At 35.1% G+C, this 15,252-nt stretch overlaps 1 protein-coding gene across 1 annotated transcript in view; it reads right to left on the bottom strand.

The window, feature by feature from the left end:
* Nucleotides 1-15,252, bottom strand: part of THSD7A (thrombospondin type 1 domain containing 7A) — a 388,294-nt gene that overhangs the window by 168,384 nt on the left and 204,658 nt on the right. The window contains exon 4 of the mRNA XM_081800925.1: nucleotides 12,534-12,715. Within this exon, the coding sequence (XP_081657051.1) occupies nucleotides 12,534-12,715 (182 nt within the window). The remainder of the gene's footprint in view (nucleotides 1-12,533; nucleotides 12,716-15,252) is intronic.

Genomic DNA, 15,252 nt, shown 5'->3' with positions numbered 1-15,252 from the left:
GGTCTCTATGGCATTTTATTTATTTTTGTAATAGAGATAACATCAGATAATATAATCCACTTACTTCTGTGATTTTGATAAAGTTGTAGACAGTGATTGTACCCAGACATTTACTCTGAAGCAAATTCAAAGGCCTATTACTGGAGTTTAGATTCTGAAGTAAAAAAAAACAAAAACAAAAAAACAACCAACCAACCAATCAACCAAACAAACAAAAAAATGGCTTTGAGTCCATCCTCTATCACTTACTATCTTAGTTTGTCTAGGAAAATTATTCTCCAATTATCCATTTAGTCATGTATTGATGGAAAGATATTATCACAACGTGTTAGTTCCTTTTCTTACCCCTTTGCTACGGATATATATTTGGAAGACAGTGAGAAATTGATCAACAGCTTTCTGAGTGAAAAACAGGATTTTATTTCAAAGTACTTCTAGAAATTTCTCAGGAATTAGGTACTTAATTGATTGAAGACTTTCTAATCAGACTTAGCTGAGGACATGTAAAACAATGACTTTTCTGAAAATTCTTTTTTCTCCATCTCCATATTATTGTTAATATTATTTGGACAAGAAGAGGTAAGTTCTCCATGGCATAATGCTGCCTGATCAGTGTGGTTTTAGATGCCTAGAAATCCTGTGTAATGTAAGGGGCAGATGGACCAGGGTGGCCTTCTCAGGTTGAGCAATGGTGAAAGAGATGGTGTTCTTTTTAGAGCAATCAAACAATCCCAGGGTTCCTGAGAGCATTTCCTTCAGAATCCTTGAGCAATGGAGTACTGCTTAAACTTGTCAGGATTCAGCATCACAAAGCGAGGGAAGCTGTAATTATTCTGTCTCTCATAACTCTAGCAATAAAATTAGTTATATTTCGTTTTAGTTTGGACTAATACAAATAAAGTCTACTCTTTCCAAGAAAGGAGCAATTTCATATATAATATAAGTACACCGCAGGATCTTGGGACATATCATAAAGAGACTCCATGAATTATACATCCTCTGTTATGTTTCTCAACTAGCAAGGCTGGTATACCATTAGGCCTTTACTACATGTAAAAGGTTTAGAGTAAAACTATTTAAAATATCCCTCCCTTTTCTTCAAATTAACCAGAAAAGTAAAGACATAAGCAAAAGCAATGAATATTCATTTTGGCAAATAATAAGTGCAAGGCCTTATGCTAGGATGTGTTTTATATATGTTCTCATTAGGCCTCTGCAGAGGACAGGAAAACAAAGGAGGAAAAGAATGAAGTTGGTGAGACATAGAGATGACTCTGAAATGAAACTCTGTGAATCAGACGTCAGGGAAGTCAAGATCCTCTGACTGAAGGGTTTTCTCTGTCTTAAAATATTTCTAAAAGACCCAATCAGCCAAATGTACCCAGACCTCTGGTAAGAATGATGGATATTAATGCTAAAATTTAGGAGGGGAAAAACACAATGCCCTCCTCAGAAGCTTGAAATATTGGGGGGTTGGCATAAATATTGATGAGAGAATTGTAAAATAATAGAATTATATGTAATCAAGTGGTAAATTGTGAACTATAGTATGAGAAGGCTTTCAGCTTTGGGTGAAGAGAGATCACTGAGGCCCTATGGTGTGAAAAAGATTATTCGAAATAGGAGGAGATGTTTGGATAGTTTGGGGACAATGGCTGAAGGGCTTTTACTGCAGAAAGTAGAGGAGCATCAAGAAAAAAAATGACAGAGATGACAACTGGTCTCTGTTGTTAGCTTAGAGACTGTCCTTGTGTATAGGCAGATAGAGCCCAAACTCTGACACTGAGAACCCGTAGCTTTGTTAAATATAAAAAATGTGAAATTGTAAAGAAGTACATCAAAGGCATATAATTACAAGAACATGGATGGCTACTCTGAATTGAATTATGTTCAATATATAATTTTTTTAAAAAATGACTTCACTCCATGGGAGGTATTTTTAGCGGATTCCAGTTTAATAATATAACAATACGGATTGTGTATTTCAAGTGTATTTTTGTGGGCAATAAATGGTGAAACCTTTCCAAGATGAATCTGTTGTCATGGCTTCCTTTTCCCACTGCTATCCTCCCTGGTTTATATCCCCTTTTATTGCCCATTGCTTTTAGAAGGAATAAATATTAATGAGTTCCACAGTGTAGTTTGTACTCCTGTTAACACTGGTGAGAGTAGCTACTCCCTATTGAGCAATCATCAGCAAGGCAGGCAACAGTCAGCCACAAACCATTTCTTTTACATTCTTTTTTTTTTTTTTTTTTAAGATTTTATTTATTTATTTGACAGAGAGAGACACAGCGAGAGAGGGAACATAAGCAGGAGAGGTGGGAGAGGGAGAAGCAGGCTTCCCGCCGAGCAGGGAGCCCGATATGGGGCTCGAACCCAGGACCCTGGGATCATGACCTGAGCTGAAGGCAGACGCTTAACGACTGAGCCACCCAGGCGCCCCTCTTTTACATTCTTAGAGAGCAGGAGTGCGCCTCTGGAAAAAAATGCTATTCATTCACCAGTGCGCATCCCTGAGTGCTAGTTTCAAAATTCCTCCTGGTGCTATCATTCATCTACAACGGACTCAGAGAAGTAAGTGCTTAAGGGTTACAAAAAGCATATGTACTATAGTCACTTGACAGTGTCAGGTTATGTGACATTTTATCCACCATCTTTCTTTCATTAATGGAAGGTCCTTCACGAATTGCCATGGCTTCATTCCATCTGGGGTTACAGGTATGAAGTAAGATGAAACAGTATCTGAGAGTGTTAGGTGTTCTTCCTCTCCAATTTCCTAGCTTAACTACTAGCAAGGTTTAGTGGGTTTGCCGCTCAGGAAGCTAAAACTAGGCTTGATGAGTGAAAATAAGACCGGTGTTAGAATTAAAAGTTCTACTTCACTTTGGAGGACATATAGTGACTTTTCCCAGGCACCCCAGCCTCCCTGGTCTGACCTCCAAAAAGGTGGAAAACCCGTTTTCTGGACATGCATATGCCTTTGTTTCTGTGTCTCATCTTAAGGCAGTGATTCTCTTTGGATCTAATAGAGGCCAAAAATCTATGTTAGAATTTGGGACAGGTGTGTGGAGAAGCCCAGGAAGCTTAAGGTTCAGGGCCCTTCTCATGCACAGTCCCCTTCTGAGAAGACTCTGGCACAGATCTTAGTGATTTTGTATTGGGAATTTTGCTTTTTTAAAAAAATTTTTATAATAATAAGGGTCCCTTAGATTATATAAACTTTGAGGATTAGAAAACCTGGAGCTTCCCTACCCCAGTCCCAGTCTCTCCTATAGTTTTGGAAAGGCTTTTAAAAGGTCTCTCATGAGTTTTCTGATAAAATCAACTCCTGATTATAATCACAATGGTGCTTTTATAAAAGAGATTCCTAAACCCATTCCAGACTTGCAGAATCACAATCTCAGTGTATAACATTTAAGAATTTCTGCATTTTCTTAAAGCATCCAGGTGATACTTAAACTACATTCTGAGGCTATATACTTTCCAGAAAAATAATTCACCCAGTGAATAGGGTGAAGGTCCTTTATTAAGGATGGACCACGGTTGTAGTGCTCTTTCAGGGCTTAAATGAAGAATCTCAAACTGTAGAAGTCTGTAGAAGTCTCTCCATGTCAGCCTTGTGAAGGGTCAGTTTTGAAACCCCAGTAAATAAAACTATGCTTACAAGGTTACAATTAGGCTATAAGCTCCCTGAGGACAGAGATCAAGTTGGCTTTTTTTAAACATTCTATCTTTAACATCTAAATCAGTGATGCAACTTAATAATTATTCAGTAAGTATTTATTGACTGAATGAAGGAATATCAAGTGGGATATCCAAATTTGTAGTACTTCATCAGATTGTGATTGATGTTGAGAAGAATAACACTCTGGAGAACTGACATAGAATGAGTTTAACATTAAGTCACTGATTCCAACTGTTTGTGTCCCACATTAAGCATTTAATCTTTGCAGCAACAAAATAATTAACATAGTGTCTTAATAAATTCAATCAATATTGTCATTGTTATCATCATCATTATTTCTATTATTTTCTTGTAGACTGGGCATTTGGGACTTAAGTTTAGGTATTTTAAGGATTTCATTAGACTTCACGCTGCTGGAGAAATTCTATTGTTTCTAGCCTATCAACATCTCTTTGTGTCATAAAGATTATTTCCCAATATTTTATTCTTGTTAGCATAATATTACTCACATATTTTATCAGCATACCATCTATGACTTTGTTTAAGACACCAACATAGGTAATAAATTTTATCCTCTCCAGGTAATAATTCCTTTGACATGATCACCTTTGCCTAGGTTACAATGCCCATGTCATACATCTTTCCCATTAGCAAATTGGGAAAAACGAATGACAGAAAGGGAGAAAGGTTTGAAACACAGGTACTCATGAACTTTCAGATGTTTCTCTCCTTCAATTTTTTTTTTTTTTAAAGATTTTATTTATTTGAGAGAGAGAGAATGAGAGAGAGAGAACACATGAGAGGGGATAGGGTCAGAGGACGAAGCAGACTCCCTGCCGAGCAGGGAGCCCGATGCGGGACTTGATCCCGGGACTCCAGGATCATGACCTGAGCCGAAGGCAGTCGCTCAACCAACTGAGCCACCCAGGCGCCCTCTCCTTCAATTTTGAAAGTTTGCAATCACATTCATGCTTCATTGAACAATATCACTTTAGCAACATAATTTTTATTGAGTTTTATGTTTCTGGAGATTATCCTTCACTCTAAAAATACTAGAGAACATTCTGGACATTTTTGATTATCCAAGAAAATTTTCTGGATTATAAAATTATCCATTTAATCGATAAAACCATTCAATCTTCTGAATAGCTTTGGCATTGCATACATATATAATTTAAGTCAATCTCACATTATTTCCTGGAGAAAATAAAAATTTCAGCTGCACTTTATATGTACAGATTGCATTATTGCCTGGGAAATGTGTGTTTATACATTAGCCAGCAATGGTGAACGTGTGGACTGATTAGTCCACACTCTTAGTTGATCACTGTGAACACTTTATAATATAGTTGGCTAGTCTCATAGATGCAGTAATAATTAAAACAAAATAATTTTCTGAAATAACCTTTGACTCTGACATATAGAAGTCCTATTTCTAGATTTTTTGTATTCTTTATTTGGTCTTAATTAGATCATCTGTAAGAAAAAAAATGAGTTTTCTCTTATTCAACATCTTATTTTTATTGAATTGATTGAACTTTATTTAGTCCCTTTTATTTCATTTGTTGGACTGGAGAATATATATATAGCTTATAATCTATGATTATATAATTATAATATTATTAATTATATTTTTACTTTGATAATTATTCTTACATTTTTAAAATGCATAATGACTTAATAAAAAATAAGGGTGCTCAATATCTCTATCCTTTCCCCAAAAATATACTCTTTATCATTTCCTTCTGTCATAGATTACTATTGTTCATCAACTGTACAGTGTTTTAGTCATGTGTTAATATTGCTTCATCATATCTATACTTATTTAGATCACCCAGATGTTTATCAAATTCTTTGGACATCTTGAATTCTTCTGTTTCTGGTTTCAATTTCCTTCATCTTAAGCATTATCATTTAGGAGCTCTTTCACTGAGGGCTTAATAGAGGTAAAACCCTTTCACTTTTGTCTTAATTTTGTCCATAGTTTTTCATGGTAGGTAGCTGGATAAATAACTCTAAGTTGATATTTATTTCCTCTCAGTACTTTCAATGTGTCATTTTTGTTATTTTGCTTTTTTTGCAGCTTTTGAGAATTTCACTATAAATTTATTAATTTCTTTTTAGTTAATTTCTGTCTTTTTCTTTATTCCTTTTGCTTTGTCCTTATATAGTTGATGAACTGAAATCTCACTACACTGTATCTAAGCATGCATTTATTATTATGCTGCTCGGAAATTCTTTCTTGATTTTGTATATTCTTGGCTTTCATCAAATCTAGAAAATTCTCTCATCTTTTCTATACATTCTCTTATTCATTTAATTCTGCATGCCTTACTTCACTTTTATTCTTAACTCCTATCTTCAATGTTGCATTTTGAATAATTTCCTTACATTTGTCTTGAGCTTATTCATAACTGTTGAGCTCAGTCTGTCTAATCTACCCATTTATTTATTTCCAGTAAAAGCACTTTTCAGTGCTAGAACTTCTTTTTCTTTCTTTCTTTGTTTTTTTTAAATCTGGTCTTTTTTGATTGTGACTCATTATATTTAATGTTTTAACTTTTCCCTTTACATCTTTAGTAAGTTCTAGCATATATATTTTATGGTCTCTGGAAATATGGAAATATTTCCAATATTTCCAATATTTCCAATGTTGCGAGTCTAACCTTAATGTTTGTTAGGTATTTTAAATCCTGTCTAAAATGGATTATTTTTCCTCATGTAGTTTTCAGTTTTGATGGTGGTGTTTACCTGGGGAAACGCTGTGGCTTAAGTTAAGTTATGCCTATCTTCAGAGTTTTTGCTTTTCCTTACGTCAGGCAATCTGACAGTACTATTGGCCTGATGCCATTTCTTATATTAATTTCTCAGCTTTGTGGTCCTTGGACTCATTGAAGTACCATAAATTTGAAACTTAACTAACTAGTAGCGAGTACAGGCCCATAGTTGGAATTCTTAGGAGAGGTTTGTTCAGACTGAGGTTGAGGCTGACCTGTTTCCTCGTCCTCTATAGGTAAATTGAGTTTCTCTACTCATTTGTTGGTGTGATAACCCTTTAAGGCTGATGAAATAAAGCAGTATTTCTGCTTGTACTCTTTTTTTTTTTTTTTGGCTAAAAGTTTTATGTCATACCCCTTATTGGCATCCTGCCCCTTACATCCCCATAATGAGTAACCCTCCCCCTGTATGCACCATTACTGCCTGAGGGCAAACACTGAAAGCTCAACCCTCTTGGTTTGTTTTGGGAAATCATTTAGTTAATCAAGACCTCAGTTCTGTACTTAAAAGCATTTAAAATAATACTGTATCCTGCCTGTCTAGATGTTTTGTAAGGGATGATTTTCAGCTATTCTAATCTGCCATATTACTGGAAATGGAACAGAAGAATCATTTAATAGGTATTTTTAGGCAAATAAAGTTAAATAATGCGCATAAGGACACAAGGCCAAGCAGAAATGAAAATGAGGTTTCCTGATTATCTGTCTAGAGTTCTTTTGAAAGTAGCCTTAACATGAAAATCCAAAAGAGGTTTTTAAGCTATTATGTAACTAGAAAAGAGAAATAAGATAGATAAAACATGTTCTCTTAAATGAGTGGCCAAATTGAAGCATAGTGCCTAAATTTTGGCTTTCTTCAATTTGATCTAACAACTATATCGTGTTTCCTGTATTCAAAGTCAGAGGTGTGAATAAATGTTTATTTAGGGATGAAGGGTGTGTGTGAATATAGCCCCTTGCTGAAATAAAGAATTTTTTAAATGCATTTGAAATGTTCAAGATATAATTTTCAGACAAAAATATTACAGCATTTTATAAAGGGGAGAGTAAATATGTCAAACAATAAATGTTTATTAAATGTCAACTAAGTCAAAGGTATTATAAGCCCTTTTTCATGTCTTCCAAGACAGCTTCCAAGCTGTCTCATCTTATTTATTTATATATATCTTCTTTTGATTGCTTTTTTGGTTGAGTACATCTTGATATCTCATTAGTAAGCTCTTCCTCTACTAAAAATTCAAAGTTACCTTGAGGGTAGACCACTGACCAGCTTAATCTAATTCCCAGCATGTTAAATTTTTTTAGCTTCTGACACCTCTTGGCAGCTGACACCTCTTGGCATCTCACTTTCTATTTTGTAATCTACTCATCACAAATTTCACAGGGTTAACAGTCTTTCTCTCCCACAAAATACCCTGAGAAGTAATTTCCAAGAAAAATCCTTTTTTCAGGGATTTCCTATGTTTTTATTCTATAATTGTATCACAGTGCTTTTTACATCCCACTGCATCTTTGTAGGCTGTCTCCAAAAGTTAGCCATGGTGTGATTTAGTTCCTTTTTCCTTTACCTTATTAAGATTAGTAGAGCACAGAGTGGTGTACTTAGAAATACGATAAATTATGAAAAGTGTTCATACTTTCATTAATTTATCTCAACAAGTGTTCATAACCAAATTATATATATCTGTATATATAATTATGGTATCCTAGTGACATTTTTAAGTCGGTAAATTTAAAAGTCTTTTTATGTTTTTCTATAATTTACAGCTATATAATGATGCTATAGAAAGTCAAGAAACAGGAAAGCACTTCTATCTTGGGTCAGATTTGATACATTTCTAGAAAAGTAGAAAGTAAAAGTAAAGTACTATCTTTCTTAGACGGTTTAAGGATTATATCAGGAAATGTACAGAGAATCTCTGATACACATTTCTGTTTTAAATGGCACGTAAAATGTTCTCACCTACCTGTTATTTCAAAAGTGATGGATAGGAAAGGTGCAGCACTAGACTTCGACGTACTCTGATATTTATTTTCTGAAATAACAGGGAAACAGCACCATAAGCATAGCCTTTTTTTCTTCCCCAAAAATAGCTTTGACCAAAGTGGGCTAGTTTGTGGAAACTACAGATAAACGACTGTAATTATAAATAATTTGCATTCCATTTCGAGATGGTGACTATTTTATCTCCCTGTTTCTTTGCAGAACATGGGAAAATAAGAATTCTTTGTTCATCTTTCTGTGTACCCATTCACAGTTCAACCATCCTTCCTTCCATCCATCTTTCCATTGATCTTCCAAACGTTCTGCTGGTTAATCTTATTATCTATCATCATATAGCCTCATTATCCAGGCTGTTTTTCTTAATAACCTCAAATCCCACAGACCTTATCCAGATTTCAGTGTGAATTTTTTGATAGGTTTTCTAGAAAAAAAATGTTCTAAAGTTTCCTAAAATATGTATCACGGAAAGTTTCATAATGCTTTATAACCAACACTCTTGGTTCCCCTCATTTAAAAACACATTTGATCTGTATCAACAGAAAGAATATCTTGAATTACCATAGCTAAAATCTACTTTCATTTCACTTTGAGCTCTTTAAACAATCAATTCATGTTCATGCATCCAATGATCAGCAACATTTTCATCAGCTTTCTAGCTACTGCTAACCTCCCCACGGGCAAGGCCTCTTCCTGTCATAGTCTGGTAAGGGTAGATTTCATGCCAGCATAAGCTGAACATTCTTCACAGTCTGCTGGAATTCTGATCAGCCAGCTGAACAGAAACTGTCCAGGGTTTTACTACTGACTCTTCTCAGTAGAAACTTGTCAAATCTTTCTTCTAAAGAGGTGGAAATTTTGCTCACCTGAATATTGTAGGGCAAAGGTTGTCAGGATTGGGAAGGATACCTATGGCCTGCAGCAGCACATGAATAAGATGTGGCTACTCTCCAATATCAAGTAGATATATTTTTCCTATTGTCAATAGACACTGTCACCAACTTAATAAATATTCTGATGATATAAATCAATTGACACAGGTAGGATACGAAGTTGTAAATATAATACATTATACTTTGTGACTACCTTAATAATACCCATTTTGATTTTCTGGAAATTAAATATATTAGCTCCAGGGAGGAGAATTTTTATGGTGTGGTGTGAGTCTATTAAGAGTAGTGAATATACCAATGAGTAAAGTGATTTAACACGGACCTGTACTGGTACTAAGGTGGACATTACCATTCTTCTGTGTAATGTGATGTGCCAAGAAAACAAAGGAATTTTATGTGACTTCGTAGCATTTATTTTCAGTATTTCTGTATCAGGAAATTTTATTTTGAGTTAAAGTATTTTATTTGGGGTTAAGGTATTTTTTAGTATCTTGGTTACATGTGAAAACAAGACATTTATTCATAGAACACATAGTGAGACTCTACAAAAACAACAATGTAGACTTTTTTCTTCATATTAACTACAATGTGAATTGTTCTTGGGGTAGGTTGTTCATGGTTACCCAGTCGGATTTACTTGAGAGCAGTACCTTCTTATTAGGACTGATTGAAGAAGTTATTTTGAGAACTTTTCCTCTCTTTGTAAAGTAAGCTTCATTCTTTCGTATTTATTGAAGGAAAACAGAATGTGCCCAATCCTCACAGCCCACAGCCTAATTATTCTCCACTTACACATATTTATAGTCTTTACATGTCACCCTTGGGATGCTGGCATATTGAATAAGTTTCCCCTTGGGAAATGTTAAGTGCTTCTGGGGGGAAATTCATATAGCCCCAGTTCTGAGAAAAAAAAAAAAAGCTGCAACTTTTAGGGAGAAGTAACTGTTTTTACGAAGACTATATGGGCTTATTAGTATTCTTGGTATTTGAAATGAAAGGACACAAATTCCTATATACTTATATGATAAACATTAATTTTTGGCAAATCGATTATTTTCATATCCATGGATCTTTGCTTTGACATTCGCTTTAGTCTAACAGGCACACCTTACCAATGATACTCTTTTTGTTTTCCTTTTACGCTGTGACTTTTATTTTTGGTGCTCTGCCATGCTTTGACAGACTCTACGGCAAAATGATTTAAAAAAAATACCCAGTTGCAATTCAGAATTCTGAAGGATCTTTTGAAAGTAATAACCCACAGGACATAATTGACATTCAGAAACTAAAATCTGATCTACCCTAGCAATGAAATTATACTGCTCTGAAAGGACTGCTATAATAAATCCATCTAAGAGTGTTAAAAATGTAGCCATTAAAATGGCCAAAAAAATATTAATGTACTAACATTACATGTTTTATGCTACTTCCTTACAACCTCAAGATACATTAGTAGTAAAATGTATCCCTAGGCTAGATTCTTAAATGAGTTGACATGCTACGTAAAGTTAGTGGCTACAAAACAATTAAATCTTGCAAGTTGCAAATGCAGAACTTCAGTGTTTATTTTCCATGAATTGCTGCTGGTCACGCGTACCACTCATTTTTTTGTGGGGGGGGTGGGCAGAGGAGTTGGCTCTTCTTTTGTTTTTTTGAAATACCCATTTTTCTTGGTTCTTTCCCTTCTCTTCTGGCCCTCCTTCGTCAGATTTCTTCTCTGAATATTCTCATTTTGGGTCTTTATTCTTATTCTTTTCCCTTTCCAACCAACATATTTGCTAGGAAATACTACCCTGTCCTATTTACAACTTGCCAAATACAACATACTCATCTTCCTTGGCAAGATTTCTTTTTTTGTTTTTGCTTTTCTTTAACTGTGTGCTTTAATACACACTGTCCCCTCTGCCTGCAATAAACTTCCTCTTGCATTCCTGACGCACTTACTGTATGGAATGTGTGTGTCATCACTCAGCTGTAGGCCACTTCTTCTATGTTTCTGTTTCTATGATACCCCTACAGTTATTCTAAAACTCAAGTTATAATGCATTTCATACTGTATTATAACTGTTTGTGTACCCTCATGATAACCATGAGCACTTTCCTGACACAAAATTTGTACTGATATTTCCATCCTCACCACCTTGCACAATTTTTGGAACTCTTTGGCAACTAATAGATATTTATTAAATGGTCTAATGATAAGAGCCCTGCTATCCCTCAAGTCGAGGGAAGGTAAGAAGGTCTGCTTATAACACTGTTTAAAAATATTCCTAGTTGTGGGGACTTATGAGTAACTAATTGAATACAAACTTGATCCAATAATGATTAGAATTTTAGAGTAATAGTAATATATACTAATACATACTTTAAGCATTGGCCATGTTGGACTCACTTATCCTTTGGCACACTTACCAAGTCTTCTCCTCAAATTGAGATTTAGACCAAAAAAAGTTCTAAGATACGTCCGCCAAGTCAGAGGGTTTAATCAAAGGGTTTTAAAAAAAGTCATGCCTTTGAGTTAATTTTTTTTTACCTGTAGTTGTATTCTCCATTTATTCCATTTAAATTCGCATTGAAAATTTCACTCAATGCCATCATTATTTTTTCGATACATTTATTTTTCAACCATATTATAAACAGCAAAAGGGGCTGCTCTTTCACTAGCAGGTTTTACATCTCATACAAGGAAACTCTGGACTTGAGAATACATACGAGCACTCTATGTGTCTATTTACAAGATGCTTTATTCTATTTTTATAATTAATTACTCCTGCTAAATTTTGACTCAGAGCTTATGGTCAGAAAATTTAAAGACTTGTCAGTAAATCGGAACTGACCAGAGACAGAACTGGATTAAGTTTTTTTTTACAACTGAAATTTAAATTATCGTTCACCATAGTGGATATCAACCATGAAGTGAACAGAATTATGCTCTATTCATGTTGCAAATATCTGTATCTGTATCTCTAACTCCTCTATCTCTATCTCTATCTCTATGCCCCTGCAAGGTGATTCCATGCTCAGTCTTCATGCCTAAGTACTCAAGAAGAAGAAGACATTCTAACTGGTGGAAGGTAGTATCTCAATGTGGTTTTAATTTGAATTTCCCTGATGGCTAATGATGATGAACATTTTAAAAAAAAAAAAAAAAAAAGAAGAAGAAGACAGTTTACCTTCTTTGCCCTTGTGGGTGTTTAAGTGTGAGAGGAGGTTTTCATTGGCCTGCACACAGTATACCTCTCGTGTCTGGACCCCTCCCCCACAGAGGGCTGTCTGGTTGCCCCGCCTCTTGTCCTGCTGACTGAGCAAAGGGTCCACACGGCACTCGGTCCATTCTGTAGTTCTCCAGCCATACCTAAAGAAAGAAAATGCTGGCAGTGACAACCATGTTTATTGAGTAAAACTTTGCTCTGCTCTTCCGATATTTTTTTCTGAAGAAGATTAATCTAAAAAACACTTTCCTCTCGAATCAACCATAGGCTACTACATCTGTGGTGAAGATTCAGTTTCAATTTCTTCTCCTCTATCCTCAGCAGTGCTCCATTTAAAGAGGGGTTAAATCTAGGATAATCCTGTTTTAATTGCAATTACTGGAAGTTACTTATAAATATTTTATGAAAAGAGAGCATCATGCTGAAAACATAAAATTTTATGTTCAGTTAAGCTGAACTCGGGCTTGCCCTTTCTGGATGCTTATAAACAAAGGAGGAGTGACTCTGGGAATGGAAAACATTCTAAATGACGATCAACCCAAACATTTGTTTTGCCTTTAATAAAATGCTTGAAAATTGCTACTTCATACTGGATCAAAATTATAATTGTGTGTTGGGATTAAAAAATATAACATAACAATTCAGACTTTTCTCTTTATTGTCAAGAATGAGTGTTTTTCTGTAGCACTGAGAATCCATGATGAGTGCCTGATGGATGTTGAAAATAGCTGATGTTTCTAATCAGTGGAACACAAGAAAGATGATCTGTGGTTCTAAATTAAAGCTCCAATCAACATTATGATGTGAAAGAAATGTCAGGGGCTTGTCAGCCCAACACGTGCTTTAAGGAGAGAGCCAGGGAACCATTTCCCGATGCTGCTAAAGATAGAAAGTGATGGCATTTCTCCACCTCGAGGAAAATGGATATTCTAAAAGCACAAAGAAAATGGCTCATGTAGCACTTTGTGTCACTTTACCCAAGATGCTTCCTCAGTAATCAGATTAACAGCCAACACAGGTACAAATGGATGTGCTAATGTTCATCTCAGTTAGACAAAAAAGTTAAATGGGCCTTCATATGTCTGATCTAGGTGCGTTGTTGTGTCAGTGGTAAAGTTTCATGACAGTCAAACTGACCTTCACATCCATTTTTTTCATCTTTATAAGTGGCTGAACACAGGTGCAGGACTGGGGCAGCAAGGAACAACACTCTTGACATATGTTTATAAAGGAAGTACGACATTCAGGTAAATTAAAAAAAAAAAAAAAGGATAATTAATGCCCTGAGTAAGAGGGTGGGGTGGGGGTGACAAGGAAAGTAAAATCAAACAAATCATTCATCAAGGGAGTTAAAATAAAAATTTTACTTTTTACAGAATGGAGTCCAAATGTAGGCCATCCTAGGATTACACTTTTCCTATTGTGAATTGGTCACACGTGCTAAAAAACTGCTAGCCTCCAAAAAGGGAGAGAAGAAAGAGATTCAGAATATATATTTATTTTGTTAGTGGTGTTTGAATATCTCAGAAGATAAAGAATAAAACACCTAGCTTGAAGCAAAAAAGGAAGAAACTCAAAGGAGACAGAACACAGGAGGTCCTGACAACTTCCTCAAGCCTATTATGTAGAGAGGAACACAGGGTCAGTGGGACAAGCAGAGAAGTTAAGAAGGAAACTCCCTGCAGTTTTCAATCCCTTGTTATATCAGGAGAGAATAGATGAGTCCAAAGTGCTGCGCAATTGAAGGTCTCATGTAAATCATCACTATCTTTGCTATTACTTGTTATTATTGTTAGAAGTGGTAGTAGTAGGATTAATTCTCCTCCTCACTGGCTCGTGAATTTCGTGTTGTATGCATGTTCTTTAAGTGTTTCTGAATATTCCAAAAAAGCTCTCAATGAAGCTTGTGTATATCTCTGAGAAACTAAGATTCTCTAAGTTGTTTTATAAATATTCTATATTCAGACTAAGCTCAAATGTATTTATTGCCAAGATAATTCACAGTAATGTCTTGGAAATATTTTTTAAGGATAAAAAGAATTAGGATATACTGCTAAATATTTCAGAACCAGTCTTATTTCACCAGAATTCAATAAACATTTATTGGGCACTTGCTATGTGCCAGGCCCTGTGATATATGCTGGGGATAAAAAACAAAACAAAACAAAACAAGATTAATAACAATCTTGTCCTCAAGTAGCTTAAAGTCCCATTATTTTGGTGTAGTAGATATTCAACAGGATTTGTTATCTATAGTACTGAATTTTAATAGGCCTTGCTCAGTAAGCAACAGGAACCTATATTTTGAAAGTTTATTTTATGTTATAGAATGGGGGTTGACAAACTATGACCCAAGAACCAAAACCAACCCGTCCACTGTTTTTATAAATAATGGTTTATTGGAACAGATCCACTCATTTGTTTATATATGATCTCCTCCTCCAATGGTAGTTTTTAGTCACTGCCACAGAGACACCTGTTCCCCTCAAAGCCTAATATCCTATCTTCCCCTTTACAGAAGAAATTTATCAATCTCTATTACAGAAGATACATAAATAGAGAATCACCGCTAAAAACCCAGACTTCATGGAGAGTTGGAAATATAGCTTGCTAAAGACATGTTTATTCTGTAAAACCAGAATTCTTTAAGGACAGTGCTTGTAAAACTGCTATTTTATTT

Source organism: Leptonychotes weddellii, chromosome 12 (genome assembly GCF_054177405.1).
Source record: "Leptonychotes weddellii isolate Sample4059 chromosome 12, ASM5417740v2, whole genome shotgun sequence".
In the NCBI taxonomy this organism is placed as follows: domain Eukaryota; kingdom Metazoa; phylum Chordata; class Mammalia; order Carnivora; family Phocidae; genus Leptonychotes; species Leptonychotes weddellii.
This window is presented reverse-complemented; position numbering and strand designations above follow the sequence as displayed.